The sequence below is a fragment of the Tachypleus tridentatus genome, chromosome 10, assembly GCF_004210375.1.
Source record: "Tachypleus tridentatus isolate NWPU-2018 chromosome 10, ASM421037v1, whole genome shotgun sequence".
Taxonomy (NCBI): domain Eukaryota; kingdom Metazoa; phylum Arthropoda; class Merostomata; order Xiphosura; family Limulidae; genus Tachypleus; species Tachypleus tridentatus.
The window spans coordinates 140996849-141021603 of NC_134834.1; the positions used below are offsets into that span (position 1 = coordinate 140996849).

At 31.2% G+C, this 24755-nt stretch overlaps 1 protein-coding gene across 5 annotated transcripts in view; it reads right to left on the reverse strand.

The window, feature by feature from the left end:
- The window catches only part of LOC143230463 (sushi, von Willebrand factor type A, EGF and pentraxin domain-containing protein 1-like), a 126664-nt gene that overhangs the window by 42374 nt on the left and 59535 nt on the right, over window positions 1–24755 (reverse strand). The window contains exons 1-8 of one of the 5 annotated variants that reach the window (XM_076464070.1): window positions 20307–20422; window positions 19912–20004; window positions 18697–18766; window positions 13071–13193; window positions 6046–6330; window positions 2892–3041; window positions 1548–1724; window positions 825–1004 (exon numbers count right to left, since the gene is read on the reverse strand). In XM_076464070.1, coding sequence (XP_076320185.1) covers window positions 825–1004; window positions 1548–1724; window positions 2892–3041; window positions 6046–6330; window positions 13071–13128 — 850 coding nt within the window. In that variant the 5' untranslated portion in view covers window positions 13129–13193; window positions 18697–18766; window positions 19912–20004; window positions 20307–20422. Of the gene's footprint in view, window positions 1–824; window positions 1005–1547; window positions 1725–2891; window positions 3042–6045; window positions 6331–13070; window positions 13194–18696; window positions 18767–19911; window positions 20005–20292; window positions 20423–20591; window positions 20637–24755 lie in introns of those variants that run through there. The other 4 variants (XM_076464069.1, XM_076464068.1, XM_076464067.1 and 1 more) reach the window with 4 other exon arrangements.

The following is a 24755-nucleotide window of genomic DNA, read 5'->3' on the forward strand; positions in this document are numbered from 1 at the left end:
AATGTTGGAGCAGTATTAATATAAAACTTTATCTAAATAAGGTAAAAACTTGTAAACCTAGAAAAACTAAGAGAAAAACTAATTTTTTTTTATGAATGATGGAGGTATGTGGCATTAACTCATGAGAGTCCTTTACAATAAGACATTTCTTTGGACAAATAGATGATTTTTCTTATTATTAGTAAGTGGTTTTTCCATAAAATATTTCAATGACATCAATACAAAGCTCTAAATAGAAAGGTAAACCAATTCATGGGCGTTTTTATTCTTTCAACAGTTGCAACTAATTCTGCATGTTATTTCTTTTAAGAAAATTACATTATTAATATTTTCACTTATTAACCAGAAAAAAAAAAGATTGATTTATTTTACTACATGAATTTAAAGTTTTTAAGCTCCAAATAATTTTCTGTCTGGAGAACTGTTAATGGGTGAGCTACATGCATGTTAAAGTAAAAAATGTTAAAAAACTTCATAGCCACAAATCATAAAAGGAATAATCACAAAATATTTCATGTTCCTCAATATACGAATATGTTTATGAGAATAGACATTTTTGTTTCTTATAGTCTCACAGTTCATTCCTAGGAAAAATTATGCACTCAGTGTAATTAATGACAGTAAGTTAGAAAGATACAATGGTTCATTCATCATGAACAAAGACTGTGTGGAAAATGTGGTTTATAGTAATAATTCAAACACAGTAGGAATGTTTAGTGTCAAAAGGAAGAATAATGTACTGAATTATACAGACACTCTAATTCATCTTTTGTCATTTCTAATAATTACTTTCTCCTAGATGAAAATGATTCAGGTTTACTTACACAAGCATTGTGGTTCTTCACCACTCCACTGGCCATCACTAGCACATACTCTGGTTTGATTTCCCATTAGGGTATAATTTTGGTCACACGAGTACACAGCAGTTGCATTAAAAGTAGTACGTGACTCAAGAAGATTCACATTTCCATTTTTAATATTCGGAAGGGGCCCACAGTTGACATCTGACATTAAAAGAATATTTCAACAAGGTTATGTATATGTTCTAAACATCATATAAATGTATAATAAAGAGCTATGGACTTATTACTTTATTTCACAGAGATATATATTAATTAATTGTAGAGAAGACAAAAATAAAACTACATAATAGTCAAAATGAATTACTTAAGTTGTTTTAATAACTGTTTTTTTGTTTGGAACTAAGCACAAAGCTACACAATGGACTATCTGTGCTCTGCCCAACACAGGTATTGAAACCAAGTTTCTAGCAGTGTGAGTCTACAAACATACTGTTGTGCCACTGGGGTTCTGTTTTAATAATTAACATGATAATTTTGAGTTTTGCTATAAGCAGGTATCTTGATCCAATAAGAAGTTAAAATTAACTGTACTTAAAATTGACTTTGCTATTCATTTAAAAAAAATAATTTTTTGTCATTTAGTAATTTCTATAACTCAGGAGGGTTTAAGATAAAAAGCTATATATCTAGTACTACACTATCTCAATTTATTAATCTTAAACTGCAATTACTCCTAAAACCTACATTTGCAAGTAGGAGCTGAGCTAGTCCAGAAACCATCTGATCCACAAATTCTTCTTCTTTCTCCCATCACCATGTGTCCAACTGGACACTGGTATGTCACAAACTTTCCAATGCTGTAATCATTCTCACTTATAGTTGTATTTTCCTCTATGTCTGGACTTCCACAATTTGAAGGTTCTGCAAGAGTAAGCAATAAATTCATGAAGCCTCAGAAGCTTAAGCTGCTTCATAAAACTATATTTCAAACTTTACAAATCTCATCATTCAATGGATCCTGCTAATGACGTAACTTTCTCCAAAAGAAATTGCAGAGTTGATTACTGCAGTTTAGCTAATCTTCAAACTGTTAATAAACTTAAAGTAAGCCAAATTAGAACTGGAAGCTAGTTAACATCATGCTGAAGATTTCAGAACATAATTTGTTGTTTTCTTCTTGTAATTTAGGTATATGTACTTTAACTGTAAAAGATTCTTGGTGGCAGTATAAATATGGAGATCAGAGTAACGATGTTATATTAGGACAACATGTGTGAAGTGATTGATGTCATCACTTAATTTTTCTAAGGAAGACGAAGTTTGATGTAGTGAACTCTACTTTTATTTTGTTATTGTTGCTATTCTTTATTATTCCTCCTAACATTAAATTAACTCCTAATTTTTTATATTAAAGTGCTAATTCACCTTCTTATGTTAATTCTGAGTATGTATGCATGTATTATGAAACTGACACATACTTCCCTTAATGTGTTTTTCTTAAATGCTTTAATTGAAGTTAATAACAATGAGATTTATGTTGTATTGTTTACTAACATTTGTACATTTGTTTTTATTAAGTGGTGAAATTTGTAGTTGTTTGAAAGTTTTACTTTGGATTTCCATTACATTTTAATGATTTTTTTTATTTAACCCTGGTTGTAGTAATGTTTAATTATTACAGAGTATTTTAAAGTTAATGACAGATGTTATGCTGTGGTATCTTAAAACAATGATATTTTACATTGTTATTTTATTTACATGTACTTTGCATTAATCAAAAATTAACCAACACATTTATTTTATGTCATGTAGCTATGGATAACATTTTCAGGTTACAAATATTTTTAGAATAAATCTTTCGGTATAATTATTTAGTTTCTTAAATGCCTATGGAAAAGACAATTAAATAAAGATCATGAGAGCTGGACAGTAAGAAACACCATATTATTAGGCATATGGTACTTACTCAATGATTTTTGCAATTTTTCTGTTAATATGCTTTTTAAATTTTCTAATGAAAAATAAAACAATCACAGTAATAATAGAAGAATTTATTAATATTCTTAGGATACAAAAATCAAAACTTACCGTACTGGCATATCCAAGATAAATAATTAAGGCCACAAGTTACATCATTCCATAGCCATTTCCTCTCTCCATCTAATACCACACAATTCTGTTGACTATTATAGTTGTTAGGCTGGTCAGAAGCCCATAAATATTCTACCACATGATCATCTTTGAATGAAAATATAAATAAGAAAGTTGTTTACCAAGTTATGTTTAAACTATGAAAGCATTGATATAAATACTACAGTAAGTTGTCATAAGTATTAGTTTGTTGTTAATAGTAAAGTTACCCAATAGGCTATCTGTGCTTTGCCCAAAATGGGTATTGAAACCAGACTTTTAGTATTGTAAGCCTTCATTCTTACTGCTAATCTAAAAGGAGCATAAATACTGAAAGCACATAAATAATCATTATAAGGGCCTGTCCCAACTGAAGATTCCTATGGATCCAATAGTACCCTGCTGTGTAGGAGTTATTAAGATAATCAGCTACTACAGAATAAAAGTAGCTCATAAGCCTTCAGTAAGAAATAATTATTAGATTTTGGAGCAGCATTGATGGCATGTGTCTAAAATCTTTCAACTTGTCACTCATACCAAACTCCAAAGAAATCTGTTGAAGAAAAAGGATAAAACATTTATTGTGTTTATGTTAAATATCAACCTGGCTACCCAAAATTAATCAGTTCCTGGTACATGTAAACTCTGAAATCTAATGTAAAATAAAACTGCACATCTTGGATTAAATCAATTCCCAGGATTTTAATAACAGTTCAGTTAAATTTATAGGTCACTACATGTGCTATATAGGGATCTACATACTGCTGAATTTCTTGTGCAGGTTGCAGCCTATAAGCCTCTAATCAAAGTGATGAATATAAGGTCTTTGGTTTATGGGTTAAAACTATAATAAAGAACAACATAAAAATATACTGAGAGGCGACAAGCCCCTCTGCTCATTATTTACTTTAGATAAAGAGGATAAAGGATTTGATAGTAGCCTGGAAAAAATTTCAAATTGTGTTATTCCAGCTGTGAAAATCATGGGTAAAATACCATGATATGTGTTCTCTTTAGCTACTTTAGACACGATAAACTATAATGGTTAAAGGAGTCATGAATACTTTACTATATTGCAACATTCTAGAAAAGCTGTATTGGCTGCATTAATGAAGCTCTATTTCAAATTAGTAAGACAATGCTCCTAACAGCAACTTAAAATTCCATGTCATACCATGTGCCATGTTTTAGAAAAGATCTTAGATAAATAAAGGCCAGAATTTGCTATAGCAAACCTAAAGTCCCAACCTTTATCTAGTTAATCTTTTTTGAAAAGTTTCAGAACAAAACTCCTTAAACAGATTGGAGAATTTTATTTAAATTGAATTTTGCTTGTAAAAAGAGTGATAATTTATTCCAACAAATGTAAAAAGTGTTAACAATAAAAACAGACTATGATTAAAATAAAAGATAGGGCTTCTCCATTTTAAAACTAGATTTCATAAGAAAAAAAACAGATATCTCTCTTCAAGGTGTATCTGTTCAAGATTTTAATTAATATTTGAATATAGTAAATGTTGAAACCACATAATTCACAAACCAAATCCAGAAGTCTCAGTGGCTGACTAAATAAAAGTATAGTATTTTTCGTTTAGAATAATTTATAAATCTCAAATAAAAATAATTTAGGTCTTGTATATCACGTTTTTTAACAGAAGACCACATGTATATGATCCTGGAAAAAATGTACTGTATTTAAAAATATAAAACAGTCTTAAACATTTTTCAGATACCACTGATTTAACATAACCTTACAGAATACTGCCTTTTATTAATGTGATTAGTGGGAAAAAATCATTCAATTTTATTTCTCCAGAACATTTTTAAAGAAAATATTTCAAGTATGTGTTATTAAGCATGTAGTTAGGAAATTACTTGTACACTGGATATGGAAAGGTGATAAACTTACAGTACTCTCTATCTCAGACAAAGGTTACGTACTACTGTGAGTATTCAATATGAGTTATACTTGCTTGGTCCTGTATTAGTGTCATGACTCTCTAAAGCAAGATCATAGATCATATTAATTTAATTTAGTGGTTCTGAAACTTGTAAAAATTAGTTTATATTTGGGATTAATTATACAAAATTACCTCCCTTGAATATATCTAATGAAAATGCTCACTGATGCAGGTAATCTAAGAATTTTGAGGCACTGTACTAGAATATTGGTACCTCTTAACACTGTAGTTATTTATTATTATTGAATTCATCTCTTTCCTATACCTATGTTTTGCTTCTAACCTGTTTTATGTCCCTGATAACCATAAAATAGATCATGAATACAAAAACTGACCTAAGATGAGTTCAAACTTAAACTTTATTTGCAAATAAAATCTATTTAATTTCTTTAATATTGTTTATTTGATTATCCTTTGTTATCCATGTTAATTTAATTTACACCAAAAATCTCGTTCCTAAGTTTATGAGTTTAATACTAAAAATCTAAAGATCTAGTATCCTAATGAAATGTAAAATAATTATTTTTCTCTTCTTTGTATATTTTATGATTTATCTAACGGTAATTATAGTTAAATTGTTTGGTGCTTCAAAAGGAACAGCACTGTAAAACTAATTATCTTGTAACTAACAGTAGTCAAGGTTTTTAAGAGTTACTTTAGAACAGCACTGTAAAACTAATTATCTTGTAACCAACAGGAGTCTAGGTTTTAAGAGTTACTTTAGAACAGCACTGTAAAATAATTATCTGGTAACCAACAGTAGTCAAGGTTTTTAAAAGTTACTTTAGAACAGCACTGTAAAACTAATTATCTGGTAACCAACAGTAGTCAAGGTTTTTAAGAGTTACTTTAGACTCAAGTAAAACATTCTACTTAACGCTATTTTGAGTTAACATAAATTTTGATTTAGAATTACTACAAAATAATGTCCTTTGCCTTATTCAAGTTATTAACAAAATTATATTCATATCACATAATTATATGAATTTATTATGACTTTCACCAAGAGAAAAGCTCTAAGTTTTCTATTTTACAGTCAATGATACATAGATCACCATGTCAAATAAATATGTTGCAGAATTTATTCCTATAAGTAAAACAGTAACAACAAAAACAAACAGAAATGATACTTAATTAATTGTAAGCCTCACCATTTACCCAACGCCAATCTTCTGATGTCAAACCTGGCTTCCGTCGTGCTCCTAACCAAACTAATTTTGATTTCAGCTGGTCTTTTAGTCTTTCCAGCTCTCCTGTCAAGAAGGAATGGGAAATATTTCCTACTTGATGAACCATTAGACCACCTTTAGATTGGCAATATTCATCAGCATCTTGAAATGCCCCACCTCGTTTGATTTGGAATTCATAGCAGGTTCTGTTAAAGGTAACAAGTTCTAGTGGCTCCAACCGATTAATACATCTTCCTGAAGAAATTTCTAATAAAGACAATTTTCAATGCAGGATTTTAAAATGCCATTTATAAACAGTTCAGTATTACTAATGCTAACTGATATCATTAAAAAAATGTTTAGTGAAAGACTAAGTTTACTGTTGCACAAAACAATAGTGTATGTTACTTCAAAATGCATAAGTGTTTCTATAAGTATTTAAAGATCCATTTTGCAGATAACAGTCTTTAAATAATAATGTAAAACATTTTATCAACCTATGATTAATTTTCAAGCAACTTTAAGCTAGTATTCAGGAATATATAATTAATGGGAAGAAAATTTTTAACAGAAGTTACAAGTTTTGCTTGTTTTTCTTTGGCATAAAAAGTACTTGCTATCAATACCATAGATTTGTTTTTATTATTTAAAAAATAAAAAAGTAAATTTAAAAGTAAAAGAGAAATGTATATAAGAAAATACATATAGCAAGTTATAGTTTAACAAAGTTGGAAATAAAAGGGCTATGGTCTGCAACAAAACTAGAAATAACTAGAGTACATGATGCATAATATAGCTTTGGTCAATATGTAGTTGTGCAAAGACATCTTCCTCCCTCTTATTATTGCACAAAGATGACAACCAAATAGAAATAGCAGGTTTTACCTGAAAAAACTTAGTGTCCTGCTCATCCCATGTCAGGCTAATTGGCATGAAATATGTTTTCATGACAAGGTTGAAATCAAAATAAGACAAAGATGTCGTGTTGCAAGTGGAAGCCAATTCATTTGTAGGATCAGAAAGCTCACTTACTTTCATTATTACATGGTCAAGGCTCCAGAAAAAATGTAAAGAGACAGATCTCAGAAAGAACACCAGTCTTTAGTTTCCGAATATTCAAAAGAAGTAGATGAGGACTGACGTAAAGCAATCACAAGGTCTTTAAAAAGCTTAGTAGGTCAGCATAATTGAACAATTACTGTATTGTATACTTCCTGTATGACCCAGAGCAAATAAAATCGCATAGAATGCAGCAGTGGACATAGAGCTGCAACAAACCAAGGTAGAGTCCAAAGTGTTACCTGATTTCAAGTTATCCCTCAAAATGGGAATGAAAGGATGGCTTATCTTTGTCTTGAAAAAGTAGATACTTCCAGTAGCCCCTGAAATCAGTCACAAATCTATTTCTGACCAACTGTATTAAGTTTCAACTAACTTATTCACCTAGTAACTTTTTACAACTCCAGCTGTGTGAAGTTTTTCAACTGATTTGTTATCTTGTGGTTGTTGAGGAAGATATGCCAAAAGATAGTTTGATTCTGTTCTAAAAAATGAAAACCAGTCAACAGTGTAGAGACAGTGGGAGTGTTAAGGAAGAAATATAAATAATGTTACTATAATATGCATATGATATCACAAGACCAATAAGGAATGAAAAGTAGTTGGTTATTGCATGTCAAAAGTGTACATGTCTGTACAAAAGAGGGATGTTTTACTCAATAAGTAAATTTAGCATCAAGTTTCCAGGAACTATAGCATTACACTAGATAAAATTCATACATGTGAAACTGATGAACAACATAACCAAATATTAAACAGCATCAAAAGATTTTTATTTCAATGTGAATGTAATAAAAAAATTAGAACACCCAAATATTAGATGTATTAAAGTTCTCAATTATTCATAGACAGACATGATGCCTTGCTTAAAATAAGTTTTTTTCTTAAAAATAAGAAAAACAATTTTGTAATTGTCATGAATAAAAAGAGGTTTGTTTAAATTTCCATGATACATTTGTAATTTTCTGTCATTAACTATGAAACTGGTGTTGGAAAACATGGTCTCAACTGTTAGAGAAGATGTACTGCAGGACAAGATTTCTGTTGCAGAACCTGCAAGCGGTGAATTACAACATTTTTACAAGTACAGCAAGTTATTTCCTTGTTCTTCTGGAGAAGGAGTATAAGTCAAGTAAGACTATATTTCAAGTGTGAATTGTGTTTCTACATTATCTTTGTTACAGCTGTTAACTCTGCTAATATTTCTATTTTCTTCCTACAGCATCAGACTGAATACTATCAGAACTGCTACATATGAAGCTGTTGTTACTGTGATTGTGCAGTCTTCAGCAGGCTAATTCTTTTAAGATGGAAGAATGGTTTTTGCTTTTTTCTTAATAACCTAGTTATCATGTCTGTCTTTTCTTTTAGGGAATGGATAAAATATCACAAACTAAAGCAAGTTTTACTTAATCATCTAGAGGGAAGTGGTTGTTAAGCCCAGAAATTTTTTTCTCAGAGCTTTAATGCCCTCACTATATGGATACACACTACAATCATTTTGAATGTCTAATCTTATGAGGGTAATGTATAACAGTGTGGAAGCTACGCTGCTTATGAGGTAACTAAACTGAGGTGACAAAATTTTTGAAATTTACACACTTGTGTTGTGTGTTTCATGTCAAAGATAGGGAAGTATAAATTACCAGACCTAATTCACTTCATAACACTGTTCACTTCCCTATTTGGGTGCAGTATACTTTGAAGCATTGCACAAGGAGTTCCAGAAAGTAGATATTTCTTGCTGTAAGCCACATCTTCTTGTAATCTGTAATATGTTCGCTTGATGGTCTTCAGTTAGAGTTTGCTCAACAGGTTCTTCCAGCTTGCAGGAACATCATCATCAAGATGCAGAGCTTCACTTATACTTTCAATTACATCCAGATATTTAGTCATTATGCTTTCTTCTTCTTTTCTCCTTTGTTTGTTTTGAAAGTTGAAAAAGCACTATATAATCATTTTGATTCTGAACTTCTTCCCACAACACATGCTCTTTATAATAAAGAGCCTGAAGAAACTCTTTGCAATTTTTTTTCAAAGGTTCCTTCAGGTCTGTGTGTGTGTTTTCTTATAGCAAAGCCACATCAGATTATCTGCTAAGACTGGTGAGAGGAATCAAACCCCTGATTTTAGCAATGTAAATCTGTAGACTTACCGTTGTACTAGTGGTGAACCCTTCAAGTCTGATATTTTTGATATGCCATCATTTATAAGCACAGAGTACAATGCATGTGAACTGCAGAGGCTCCTCTACAACTTCATAATTCTACTTGTTTTCTTTACTGCTGCTGCTCTATCATGAATGGCATAAAGCTGCTTGTCCTTTAAAAAGAAATGTTGATGAAACATTTTGCCAATTCTATTCTCAAATGACCTGCTGTGCCTTCACAGTCTGGAGGGGATGAATTTACTGATGGTAAACCAATACAAGAGCACCAATCATCGCTGAAGAAACAAACACATAGACCTAAATAATTTGTACCAGTATATTTGTTATTCTTCCCCTTCAAATAACGTTTCAATTCTTGAATAGCAGCCAATGTTATTTTTTGATATACTTTGTAGAATATATTTTTCCTCAGTATATTTTCTGAAGGAAGCTGTAATAATTGAAAATTCTTTACAAAGAAATAACTGAATGATAGCTTTTAAATTTTCACAAAGAGATTCATGTCAAGAACAAACCATATAGAGAAATTTTGAAATAACTTCTCTGTGGTTTTCACTACAGCAAATCTAGGTCTATATTTATTGAAATCAGCACTTGTAAGTTTGTGGAAAAAGTAAAATAACCCTAAATAAATATTAGTGATTTCTTTTGTCTTAAATTATGCTTTGTCTATTTAGGCAGGCTATCCAGTACAACAACAGCTTGTGGATCACACTACAACATACATATGCACAGGGGTTTAACCATTTTATGTGATTGTTAATAAATATGTGTATCCTTATACACTAGTATAATAATATTAACTTAAAAGTGCATTACATCAAAATAATTTTGATATTGAAAAAAATTAAAACTAAAAGAACATTAAAAAACACAGATTTCACTGATGCATCATTAAAACAAGAAACAAGCATTCAAACATGATTATCATTTGTATTATAAGCTTATGTATTCATTATCAGAAGTTTAGTTATTATACACTTCTGATTTAAACTATGGCTGATTTGTTATAAAACATATGACATACATATTGTAATTGCTTTGATACATGCCTATATCATCCTGTGGAGTTAGAGCTACATGTGCTCCAGCTAGGCCTAGTACATTTATATTAAAATAGACTTTACAAATGTCGTAAACCATTTAGAGAGCCATAATGTTGGGTCTAGATGTAGAATAAGGCAGTAGACCCACTAGATATATTATCCCTACCATTAGTAACATAGGCAAACAAAATTAAAATCAACAGGCCTTAGTCCAGAATCTACTGAACTAATCTGTGACATGCTAGCAGAAGTGATCTTTATGTTAAGCACATTTTTCAAATGTTCATTCAAGGAAGCGTTTTTTGTAGTGATAACAACTGTATCATTCAGATAAGACAATGTTACTGCCATCATCCTCTTCATCATGTTGTATAGCATTTTTGAAGCACACATCATGGAAAACTCTGTACATGAAGAAAAGTATTGGAATTTTTCTGCAGATGTATTGTAATTACTGGTGATGCTGCTGGTGCCAAACCTCAGAAGCACAAATCTGTTTGCAATATCCACATGTATTGGCCTTTGTGCTGAGTTTTCCTATAGTAAAGTTGTCCAAAATAGTTCCAGTACTCTGCCTTGAAAATGCTGTGAGAACCACACCTAGGTTTGCTTAATCAGATAAAGAATTAATTACATTGACTTTCTACTTCTTTAACTGGCAATTCAATTTTTGTATACACTATATTCAGCAAAAATTTTTATCTTACTTGTTTGATTACATGACAATGACAGGAAGTAGGTGAAGTTGGCAGCAACTGAAGCATTCTCAAAGCAAAAAAGTAGTTCTATTAGACAATTGTTATAACTGTTTTATCACAGTGGTTATTAAATATGTCATTAGTGGTGTTTCACGACAATTTATTATTATTATTTTGTGTCTCTGTTTCATAAACTAATAGAGCAATTGACTTTTTTAACAGAAATTTTGACACAGTTGAACTTGCATCAATTTTTATTGCACTTTAACAACTTGTTTCTGGGGGCTAACTTCCATTCAAAAGAATCTAAGGTCTTGATATTTTTCCATTAAAGATCACATATGGGTTAGTAACAAACCAAGCTGGGAAGGCTAATCATCAGATTCAGTGCTGTCAAATATTCTCAAACCCAACTAAAACAACAGCTGGATAACAAAGCTAAAAGTAAGAAAAGCAAAGAATTAATTAGCAAAAAGCAAAGCCTACTCTGGTAAAAAAAAAAAATAAATTTAATATTGTCGAACAGTGTTCCTGCAAATACTTGTATAATTTTACAACAATCCAAAAACACATTAAAATGATTTATTAGCAAGCACAGATTGTTTAGCTTATGTTTTTGTTCACAGTATTTCTCTCCATTATCAGAATTTAAAACCAAAAACATTAATTCCATTTCATAAATGTGTGATTATACACACATAGTCTGTTGTACAAATTTTAGTTTTATATGTATATAGAAGCATATTATGTTTATATAATAGCAAAATGACTAACAATCATTTTTAATTACAACCAAAATTTATTATGTAGAGAAATTTCAACATGTTTCAACAGAACAATGATCTGTCTTCTTAAGTTATTGTTCAAACATGTAATATGTCCTTTATATAAAATCACATTAAGTATTCTTATAAAGCATTGTTGATCAATTTACTGTTAAATGTTACATTTCAAAATTCTTGTATCTGTATGTATACAGTTTGCAATAACTAGGACACTAATAATATCAATACTGTATTACAGTTCAAACTGATATAAGATCATTTTCAAAAGACTAAAACATATTGCAGTAAATAGAGGTTGTTATAAGCATCATAACTAAAGAATGTACACAATAATATTCTACTATTCCCATTGTTGAAGAATGCAACATAGTGACATTTCAATTAATACGAAGACGTGCTTGATAAATGCAATTTATTGAAATAAAGACACATTGTTAGGTGAGATGTTGTAACAGTGATAAAATCGTTTTTAGCACACAGCAAAGAGAATTTCAAACTTTTGAAGTTTAGTAATGTTTATATGGGTCTGCTTACAAACTATGTTTATACAGATGTGGAAATCTCTGTGCCAAGGCATTTGATGATGCACAAGATCCAAATATTTTCAGTACCAAATCCCTGACCAAAGTGTAAAGAAGAGACTCATAGCCCAGTTAAACAGATTCTAAGTGCATGGTAGATATCACTGTAAATGGCTAGGCAATCTATATATATTTAAGTCTTGCAACATGTTGAGATGCCTACTCTTGAGAAAGGCTTCTTTGATTGATGCTCTTTGTAAAGTAAGTTAATACATGGTGGATCATCATTTGTAGAAACTGCACTATGTGATGGAGAGAACTCTATTTGATTTCTCAAATCAAACAAGATAGGCATTAATCATCCTTCTCAGAATTTTACAAAACAAGTTAGCCAACATAGTAGTTATATAATTTGGTGGAATCTTGATACCATTCCCAGGCTTCTATAAAGAGGAATGACAACAGCCTGATACCATACACTAAAACTCTTCCTTCTGCCAAATTAACTTAAATAAGAACCAGGAGATCAAAAAAGGTAGGATAGATCTAGATGGTACAATATCTCATAATTGATGTTGTCCATTCTAACTGAGGCAACACACTAAATCCATTATTAAAATATGAACCACTCATAAATGAAATTCTGCTTATAAAATTTCTGAGACTTGAATATAGATAAAAATATACATGCACAGTTACATAACAAAGTAATAAATAACAAACATTACCTTCAGTAGTAAATACCATCACTTCACATAGCGATAATGATCCTTCAATACCCACCATCTGAATAAAAACATAACGGCCTTTAACGGGGTAGGCACAGGGAAAGTCTCTGGTTACTCCATCCTCTATGTATAGAAATAAAAATCAGTTATTACAAAGAGTACTGATGGAAGATTTTTTAAGTTTTTATCAAGTAAAATTCCTGTACAAAGCATAAAACAAATATCAGGGTATGATAATTCCAACATAATAAAGAGAAAGATAATGAAATAACATTACATTCATCCAGCTTACCAGGTTTTCATCACCTCAAGGTTACACATAGTATACACTTACCTGATTCTATAACAGTTGCTAGCGTGAAGAAAGAAAAGTTTAATGATTTATCACAGATGAAATGAAAAAGATAAGACATGGTGTTAAACCTGAAGTAAAAATAAAACACTAACTTAACATGAAAATAAAGGAATGGATGAGCAAGTAATGGTAGTAGATTATTGTTTGTGAAATACAGTAATAGTAAAGTGAGGCAACAAAAATCACGCAATCACCAGGCTGGATGGTGTTGGAAACAAAGACAAGACCTCTGTATAATGTTGTAATTTCTTCAAAGTTGAAAGCAATTTGCACTTTCTAGACATGAAAAAATATTCTTCTTTGAAAGTATCAAACTGCATTCAAAATACACTCAGGCTAAACTAAGCATATACTCACCTCTCCACAGAACCAAAAGCTATTACCTGCACCACCACCAAAAACAGTTTTGTACATGCACAAAGTATTGAATGAAATTCCCACCCCTGTATCATGTATTGACATGTGTGTATATATATATATACACACACATATATATATATATAAACTGACCTAGTTTATGATTAAACAGTATTAGAATAAGAGTATAGTATATGTAGTACTATTAATTAATTTTGTATTCAGTGGGTTATTTACGTATGGGCTAGAATGGGCTCAGCCTCAGGGCCCATGGTCTTAATGGGAGCCCATAGATAATTTTATTCTATGTAAAATTACATGGGATGGAGGGCTCACAAAACTTATTAGCCCATGGACCACAGAACTTTAAATCCACCATTGTTTGTATTTATGTATTCTCAAGACAGCTGGTACAGGTATTAGTACTTTAATTAAACTAAAGTACAAACACCTGTAGCAGTCATCTTGAGAATACATTTTTACTTTGAGTGGGTTTCTCGTTATCACGAACTGTTTGTATTTGTAATAAACGATGATGTGAGTATCAAATGTTTTGTACAATCCATTGATGTTGAGGCTACAGAGACTTCTAGATGACCTAAGTAATAGACTTATAAATAATAGTGACAAGAAAAAGGAAAGTCACATGACATAGAAGATCAGTCAGAGAAAAGTTAAACATAAAGTTAAAAGTTGTGGGAGTGAAAGACTTAATGAAATTGATAAAAAGAATAAGTTTTTTCATCAGTGGGTGTTCTAAAGTAATTGATATAACGTAAATGGACTTTGACAAAAGGCATATGATTATTGGGTGTATAAAAAAAGCAGACAATTATTTGAACTTAAAGTAAATTGCTGTAACTCAATTCTAAAGCAACTGAATTAGCCTAAATGGACTTTTGACAAGGGAAATAGGACTGTATAGTGTTTAATATATAACTAGGATCTTCATAGTGTAGATTTTATATATATATATATATATATGTTTAACTTATTTTAAATATACATGTCATTTTAAAAGAAGTGGAGTACATGCTGTTTATTTGTTATCAACTTTATTGCCAATGAGTCATGTACATCTATTCTAGAAGGATCCTTAGCCCAACACACCTATATACACAACTAATATATATAATAAAAAAGTTTTTGACACTTACAAATGAACTTTTCAAACTGAGTCAGAAACTTCAATATGGATTTAGAGAGTTTGAATCGTTAAGCCAAATAAGATGACTCCTAAAGCAAAACAGAAACTGCAGCCAAGACACAGAAGGTATCCTTCACATAAATGCATTCAGAACATGATCAAAAATGTACATGGCTATAGCCAAACCAAAGGGAAGCACCTACAAAATTTCACCATTACCGTAAAACCAGAAGACATAATTCATGATCAACAAATTAGAATGTAAAGAAATGCATCTCAAACTTTTAGCCCTTGTTGTTCAAGCCCAAAGACGAACATTCATCTTAAACTGAGAAAAGCATCAATCTTGAACTAAGGGATGACAAGAAATTGGTTGCAGGACAATAGAACAATAATAAGTTGCAAATATAAAATAAATGTTAAATAAGTATAAAACTGTGCTATAGAAATTAAACATGTGAAACACATACAAATAATAAACACACACACACAAATAAACTGATCCATTACTTACAATATAATTAACAGTTTAAAGACAAAATACATGAAATGAAAATACACATGAAGCACAACTAGTACTATGAAAAGGTAGAACAGAAATAACAACTAGTAGTAATTAAAGCCAGAAATATCAGTAACTACCTAGTATATTGTAATACTAAACATGATTAAAAATGTAGTTACAGTGTAATATTGTATAGTTTATTTAAGCTATTTAGAGAAAACTTGATAACACCTACAACCCTAAGCATTACACCATTAAAATAGTGATGGTAGTAGCTCCTCAAATCTTCATGGGTTCTCTGGTGGTCATTGCATTTGTGACCTTAGAAGCAAGGATATTACAGCTCACCTTTCTTGCTGGGTGAAACTGCTTAGACTTCTTGGTGGTTTTGAAGTTGTCCTTCCACTGTTTTTTTTTCATATTTTTTCCACCTGCAGCTCACTCATACTGATCAGTGTCTGATCTTTACTCTCATTCTAAAGGTTATATTATCCAAAAGATGGGGACTGAAGTTGAGAGAATTGTAAACTTCTTGAAGAACATTTACAGAGTCTATCATTTCTTTATAACTTCAAAGAAAGAGCCACATCATAAATGGAAATCGCATGCCCCTGCATAGGAATGAGTCTTCAAATCAGAAAACATTAAAACTCACTGGCTGCCAATATGTGTCAAAGAGATTTAAATTTGTCTTCAAAGAAAAGGCAATCAAATCAAGTTAAACTCCCAAGCAGGTATTCATATATAATGGGCTCCAGAGAGTTCATACAAGATTAAAACAATGCTCAAAACCATCAGCTACCTAAAGAATAGGTTCACATTTTTGCAAAAAAAACATTGCCATCAACATCTTGGATGATACTCTATTCACTGCACAGAAGTAAGGAAAAAACTCATTCAAACAGGCTACATCTTTGGTCATAGACAAAGGTATCACTGAAAATATTCAAGTGAATGAAACTCATGTCACTAAAATTTTAAGGCAAAGTATAGAGAACTGGAGAAAATGCACTGATGTTGGAACAATTTAGAGCTTGCTTGGTTGTTTGGCATTTATTGGCACTAGAAATACTTGGTTATTAAGTTCAGGTTTTCTTTAGGTAGTGCACAGATAATGCTTAAATCTTAGATCATTTGAGTGGGTATTATAGAACAGATAAATTTGATTTGTTTTATGCAGCAGTAATAAGTAAGATCATAGGCTCCAAAGTTTGTTTGCTTCTGTAGAATTTGTCATTCTAATTATTAGGTAGTGTTTTAAATTTTGTATTGAGTTCCTTGTACCTCCAGTCAAATGAGTCCTCTTTGCTCTAAAACCCAATAGTATTTCAAGCAATACATATTATTTTTATAAAAGTATGTTTTGTATTAAAATGCAAAATTATGATTTAAAAGAATGAATAACATTTAATTATATCTGATTGTCTTGAATAGTTGTTCCAAACTATATCATATTATTTTGGCAGCACATAATTTTACTTCAAAGTTTTCTGCATTGTAATGAATGATAAGATATCTTACTCTCTATCTGTCTGTCTTGCTCTCTCCAACATATTTTATTGTAGATTACCAAATACAGTAGATGTTTGTTTGTAATATTTTTGTTCTCTCTATATCATATAATTTTCAGTCATAACACTTGAGATTGCCTTTTTTTCATCTGCACAGTTGGTTGACTTGATTAATAAATTTCATTCATCAATAATTTAATGTTCATCCTCACAACATTTTCCTTTCATGTTGTACGTGCATGTTTATTTCTTTTTTTGGAAAATGACAATGACTTTGTTCACGAAATATAATTTTCAATTGGGAAATACTGAACTTCTGTAAGCATCTCTAAAATGAGGAATCACTTTAAAGAAAAACATAAAATTCAATTTCATACAATTAATTAGATCTGCACAATATTTAAATCTGAAGTCAGAACTTTTCCACCAAGTACTATTATTCTGCTCTACTCTGTTATTTAGAACATAAGAGTACGTTCTAAAGTTTTCCAAAACAAAGAGGTTGTCTCTTAGATAAGTTTGATGAAAAAAAATAATGTTCCAGAATACACTTTCTATCAGTTGTTTTACCCAGACTGTGATTAAACATCAACTTTGTTTAAGGAAACAAATTAGCCAACATAAAATACATGTTAAGCGAGACTACACGCCAGTTTAGTCAGTAAGACAAAATCTGTAACACACAAAAAAAGAAAACAAAAAATTTTGACACCTCAGATGCTGAAGTAAAATATTTGACTTTATACTTGAGAGGGAGAACATGCCAACTATTAAGAAACCTGATGTTTATCTCTAGATTCTCTTGCTCAATACCATAGATGGCTCTATTGTGCACACACCATATAGTCCTACTATTAGCATATAGTGGATAATCTAATACATAGAGGATGGTACTACTCTCATTAGATTTGGATACGGCTTTAGAGCTCAGAAATATTTTAAAGCTGATAATAAACTGACAACAAATAATACCAAACAAAGGCGATTTTTTAAACGTAGTTTCAGGTTATCAGAGCTTGTAATAAAAAATTTTCACTAGATAATGATTTTATATCTTACTTTGATACCATAAACCTATTCCCTCAAGCCACCAGTTACTAGGTGAATACAAGACCTCGAAAAGAGAATCAACATGAATCAGGGAAACCTAATAGAATTGTAACAACTAATTATATTGATTTGGTTTGAATACAAAGATTCGTACTTCCATCAATGGAAAATCCATTATCAGGTACTTTGGCAACTTTTTCCTTACATGTGAAAGTCACTTTCTTTTATATGTCTGCAATATGGCTTGGGTATGTAGATGTCACGAACAAACAAAATTCCTTCAACACATAAAAAACCTACAAAAAGACACACAATTCACAGTTGAAAACGAAAATAACAACGCGATATATTTTTAAACATTAACATCACGAGCCCCCCAAAACTTCACCACAAAACGACATAAAGAAAAACAACACATACAGTGAAAATAGCAAACTGGTTTTCTAATCATGTATTTTACTCTGTAAAACTTACTAAATTTACTACACTCTATATGTATCGCAGAAAACATTCAATGAAGAAGTTGCACACTTCATACTTTACTAACATTAATCGATTACCTGCTACAACAGTTTCAGAAACTAGTAACATATTTAATAAACAAAGACACATTAATAAACAAACTAAAAAAAAAAAAACCCATTCCACAAAACAAAGAAATCCTAATCACTTACACTGGCTCCATATAGAAAATGACATACCTTTATCAGAAATATGAAAAAGACTAGCACATAAACATCTTTACCACAACAACTAGATCCATTTTCACTCCTGAAATGAAAATCAAATACATGTTTAGAAAGTTATATAACGAACCCACTTCACTCTGAAGTATATACAAAATAAAGTGTTACAATTGCCCTGCCTTTTACGTAGATGAACTTACAGGGCATAACTTGAACATTCAGTTCAATGAACACTAAAAATCCCTGTTCCAAGTCAACGAACATATGAATAAAAAGAAACACAGCATTTTGAACAGAATATCATCCTACTAAAACATGAACCTGACATTTAACACATAAAAATCGGAGAAACCCGATTAATAAAATCAAACAATTAACGAATACAGGGGGAAAGCTTGTACATGTCTGATTGTTATTTCCCTAGATATTCCTAATCTTATGCAAATAGTTCGCATAACATTTCACATTCATTCACTTTTTGTTTGTTTATCTGTTCAACCATAAATAAATAATTTATTTCACACAGATTGATATAAGAATTCTTTGTTGTTGTTTATTCAAGTCAAGCCCAAAGCTACCAATGGCCTATATGTGCTCTGCTCACCAAGGGTATCGAAACCCAGTTTCTAGCTGTGTAAGTCGGCAGACATACCGCTTTGCCACTGGGAGTTCATGCATAAGTAACCACTATCGAATCTAAATTTTAAATAAATTATTAAATTACTGAATGTTGATTTAAATACCAAATATTTCTCTACCATTGACACTTGTGTACTTGGGAATGATCGGACCAGTGAGCAAAACGTTGTACATGTTTTAAAAATATTCTTCTTTACTGTAAAAACTGTAACTTCTAATAAAATAATATTATAATGAACAAGTAAAGTCAAAATGAAATTTTGAATTTAAATCATTTTCTTATCTGGAAATGTAAATGAAGCTTTGTGTTCATTATTGATAGGTTCACTGTTAATTTATACTTTCCTAAAACTGATTTATTTAAATTCAAGCAAGACTACTTTAAAAAATTAAGCATCTTTTATGTGAATGTATATTAAATATTTAAGACCACTTACAAATCATAACTCATACTTCTTCCTTAAAGCCCTGAATATGAGCACAATGATGATACACTATCTTAACTTATAAAACGTATATTATTCAGCAAATATCATATAACTAAGTCAATTTTAAATACTTTTTTTTTCAAATATTAAGTGTTTCTGTTACCAAGGTTTCCAGGATACCAAGCACAGAGCCTGTTTTCTTGTACAGTGGAGCTGTTTCCAACTCTAATTTCTAAATCACGAAGAGGATCGAGGCCTGTAGACAAATAAAAAATAGCATAAACCAGATTAATGCTTGCATCTTTCATGAACAAAGAAACAAAAGCCTTTAGCTAAATAACTTAGCATTAACTGATTGCACATATTTTCATACAAACTGAAATAAAAAATTATTCTCATTAACGTATCAGCAAACTTTCAAAAACGTTTTTTACAAAAATTTCAAAGCAGTTTAATGAACAGTTTACAAGTGTTGAGCAAGCATTAGTTTGGAAAGTATACACCAACAGTAGTAGATTTATCACACAATTATTTGAATAGTTACGCTTCAAAGAATACATCTAAAAGTAGATTCGTCCAGTATATCTTGGATTGACAGACTTTCAAATACTGGCACTCATAGTACTTGTTTTTATGTAACCTTCTTCGAGAGTTTAAACGGTAATGAATTTAAGATGCCGTCGAATTTTCTAAATCTATATAAAATTTGAAGGTTAACATCATTTCAACGGATGTAAACAAAAGGCGGATATAAATACATTTTACTCACAATATATTAAAAAAGCTTATAAAAACTTTCAAAAAAGGTCTAAAGTTAGATCGTACAATAATATTAAGATTCACCAATGGAAAGCGCTCGGGTTATGGGGTTTCTACTTCATTTTTATCAAGACTTCTTGAACGCACATGTGTTTCTAACATTGTGAAGTTTATTTACTAATAGTATCAAGTACGATAAAATTTAGTCCCAACTAAACTAAAATGTACACAATATAAAATGTTAATTTCTCTTTTTCGAATCTAGACCATACTTAAAGAATTAACTAATAGTAGGCTCAAGACAAGTGAACTTAAAGATTTGGGTATCTGCGATTAGAATTATTTTGTATTATTCTAAAACTTGAATAGTAGAATGTTGTTTGGTTGGAATTTCGCGCAAAGCTACACGAGGGCTATCTGAGCTATTCATCCCTAATTTAACAGTGTAAGACTGGGGGGAAGGCAGCTAGTCATCACCACCCACTGCCAACTCTTGGGCTACTCTTTTACTAACGAATAGTGGAATTGACCGACATTATAACGTCCCCACGGCTAAAAGAACGAGAATATTTGGTGTGACGGCAATTCGAACCCGCGACCCTCAAATTACGAGGCGAGCGCCTTAACCACCTGGACATGCCGAGCCTTAACCTGTGTCAACTTACAAAAGCGAATATTAAAGCTCAGATTGTGTTTACTTGTGTCGAGTGTATATACTGTACTGTGTTTATAAACAGTTTGGTTTATATAGAACTTGACTATATATGTAAAAACGGATCTTTTGGGTTGAGAAAATATTTTACGTAGAGGAGCTTAAGTTGTTGAATAAGTAAGGCTTCTTTAATTTTGCGTTTGTTTCTTTATTTAGTATTTGAGTGTTTTTTATGGTTATGTTGTGTTTATTTGATTTGCAGTGTTCAAAAATGTGTGAAGGTGACTTTTTATGTTCTTTGAGTCTCGTTTCCATTTTTCTGCCCCCCGCTGGTACAGCGATATGTCTCCGGATTTACAACGCTACAATCAGGGGTTCGATTCCCCTCGGTGGGCTGAGCAGATAACCTTTGTGGCTTTGCTAAAAGAAAAACACACAAACACCATTTTTCTACTTGTTTCTCCAATATAGAAGTCGTGGCAGTTATCACATTGTATTTTATAAATAATGTTGGTGTGGTGTTTGTCAATGTAGTTTTACATAGTATAGACCTCAGTTTTGTGCCTGGTTTTTGAATAAATTTGTTATTAATTGGAATGTCATATTTTGTTACTAGTTTTTGCCAAATGTTGGTTATTTTTCTGCTGATGTCGGGAATATATGGTATGCAGCAGTATATGATTTCGTGATTTTTTGATTCGTGAGATATATTTACTTTTGTTGGTTGATTTTGCTTTCTGTTTAGGTGTGTGCGTATAATGTTTTCTACGGTTTATGGAGAAAACTTATTGATGTTGATGAAGTATTGTTTTATTTTGTCTAATTCGTCGTTAATTTTATCTGATGAGCATAGTTTTATGGCTGGCTTATTTGGTTTCTTATACAACAACTTACTTAAGCCCAAAATAAACCAATACAAAGGAACACCTTTATACCTATATTAAAAATAATATAATAAAATAAATAATATAAAATTATATATTCAAACATCTAAGCACGCCCTCTACATTCCGACACTCATTTACACAACCCCTTTCAAACATGTGGTCAGCTTTCGGTCAGTTACCTCTTTCTTTCTTTGTGAGTTGGGCCTAGCCCATTAAGGCGTGCGCTTCGTAATCTGAGGGTCGCGGGTTCGCGCCCGAGTCGCGCCAAACATGCTCGCCCTCCCAGCCGTGGGGCGTTATAATGTGACGGTCAATCCCACTATTCGTTGGTAAAAGAGTAGCCCAAGAGTTGGCGGTGGGTGGTGATGACTAGCTGCCTTCCCTCTAGTCTTACACTGCTAAATTAGGGACGGCTAGCACAGATAGCCCTCGAGTTGTTTTGTGCGAAATTCCAAAACAAACAAACAAACAAACAAATCTTTGTGAATCTGACGATGACCGAAGATGGTTGGAATGTTGTTCGCTCCTCTACGTAAAATATTTTCTCAACCCAAACGAGTCGTTTTTACATATATATTTTTCTCTACAAGTGGGTTTTCTCGACATCACTGATAGAATTTCACTGTTTAAAACGTTTTGAACTCAATTTTTAATAATACGTCTTCATGGATTTGTACTCCTGATGTTTTATTATATTTAAATTTTAGTTTTGTACTATTTGTGATTTGATCTAATTGTTTGTAGTTAAGCGCATAGATACACAATGGGTTACCTATTCTATTTTCATTTGAAGACAGTTACTAAATCTGTATTTATTATTGCTGTGTTTGAAAAAGTAAAATGCTATGGTTAAGTAATCGATAAAACTGTTTTTTTTTATCATTAAGAATAACATTCCAGGTTTGAATATTTTTTAATAACTTAAATGCTTCAGATATGGCCAGTTCTTTTTCAGCATATGATTTTACGATATTATATACTAAAATAGATGTGAAAGATTTAATCAAATCATCTAATGAATTATTTGATAATTTTATAGACACAGAAATACATATTCCAATATTTAAATTTTATAAAGTCCAATATTCTTCATTCATGTGTTTATAACAGTTATATAAACAGTTGATATTCCAATGGGAGTGAACTTCTCTTCACATATGGCCAATTTGTTTTTTAATGAAAATTGTTTTAAGAAACACGTTTCAAATCCCAAGTTATATATATAGATACATACTTTTCGTTACATAATCGATCTAATTGTTATAAATAATCAGAACTTTACTCCAATCTTAACATATAGAAAGGGGTTACAAAAATTTCACTTATTTTACTGTAAAGTGCTACAAGACCCTGTATACTGTTTATTTTAAAGTTGAAATCCTTTTATTTATCTAATAACTCGCAGCAAGCAAGGTGTTGAATCAGAACTATCTTTTTCATAGCTATTGACATTTTTTATGGCAGGGAAAAAGGGAACTTTTGGAACTACGGGCAGGAAGGCAGGGATTAAGCCCACCTAGCCATCCTCCTGTGCAAGTCACTATTAAAAGTGTTGTGCTAAGTAAAAGCATATGTCTGTATGTCTGAAATTGTGTAATAGGACAAATAGTTCATGTGAATATGATGAGACGCGCATGAAATTTAAGATTTAGAATTTAAAACTAATTCGGTTAGAAAATGCCGCGATTTGCGGGTACAATTACTGCATGTTTTTTTACTACAGTTATTTCTTTAAGTTACAAAATGTTTGGCTAATTTTAATTGTGAAGAAATTAATCATGAACTTAATCGTCATTGATAAAGACATTATCGAAATGTCACCTTGGACGTTGTGCGAGTTGAACAATGAACAATAGTGGCTAAACATAGGCGGTGAAGCTGCGAAGGGTTTGTAACTCATCAGTGGATTTATTTTTGCTATAAAAAACAACACCGTATAATCCAAAATAAAATGAGGTTGTATCAAGTTGTTCTATTATCAATGTTGCTGTATGGATGGAAAACTTGGGCGCTGACTGTGATGATTCTAAAAAGCTACAAACCCTTCGTATATACTTGTATTTATCAAATCTTGAACTATGTTTCAATATTCTTTAACTGGAAACCACGAGTATTATAATACATTTTTATGCAGTGACTGAGAGTCAGATAATCCATATTGTTACAATTCGGTTGCAATTAAAAAGTTGAAAGAAGCCGGTTCGACAATGAAAATCAGTATGAAAAACAAACTGGTTAAGCAATACGGATGAAAGATGTATTTATTAGCCCAGGCAATGTTTTGAGCTACTACTTTTCCTCAGAACTAACAAATTGTGAATAGAGCTATAGACTATGTACTTTGGTAAATACGTATAACAATATATATATATACAATCTAACAATATTGCTGCGCTAAAATTGTGTTTGATTTAATGAAAAGTTAAATTAAGATAAACTAAATACAAATAAACAATGAAGTACGTATGTATATTTAAATTTTAGGACGGGGAAGCGTTCATTTAAGTAATTTAGGTAAAGAGAATGGAATATATAAATTGATTGGTTTTCAAGATGTACTGTTTTGACGATATCTAAAAAATGATGAGATTTATCTGTATTTCGGGCATCATGAAATGAAGATATGTCCCATTGTACTATGTATATCAAAAAGCCCTACTTCTAATAAGAACCAGTTGACAAAGACTAATGTGTGTGATATGCTGATAA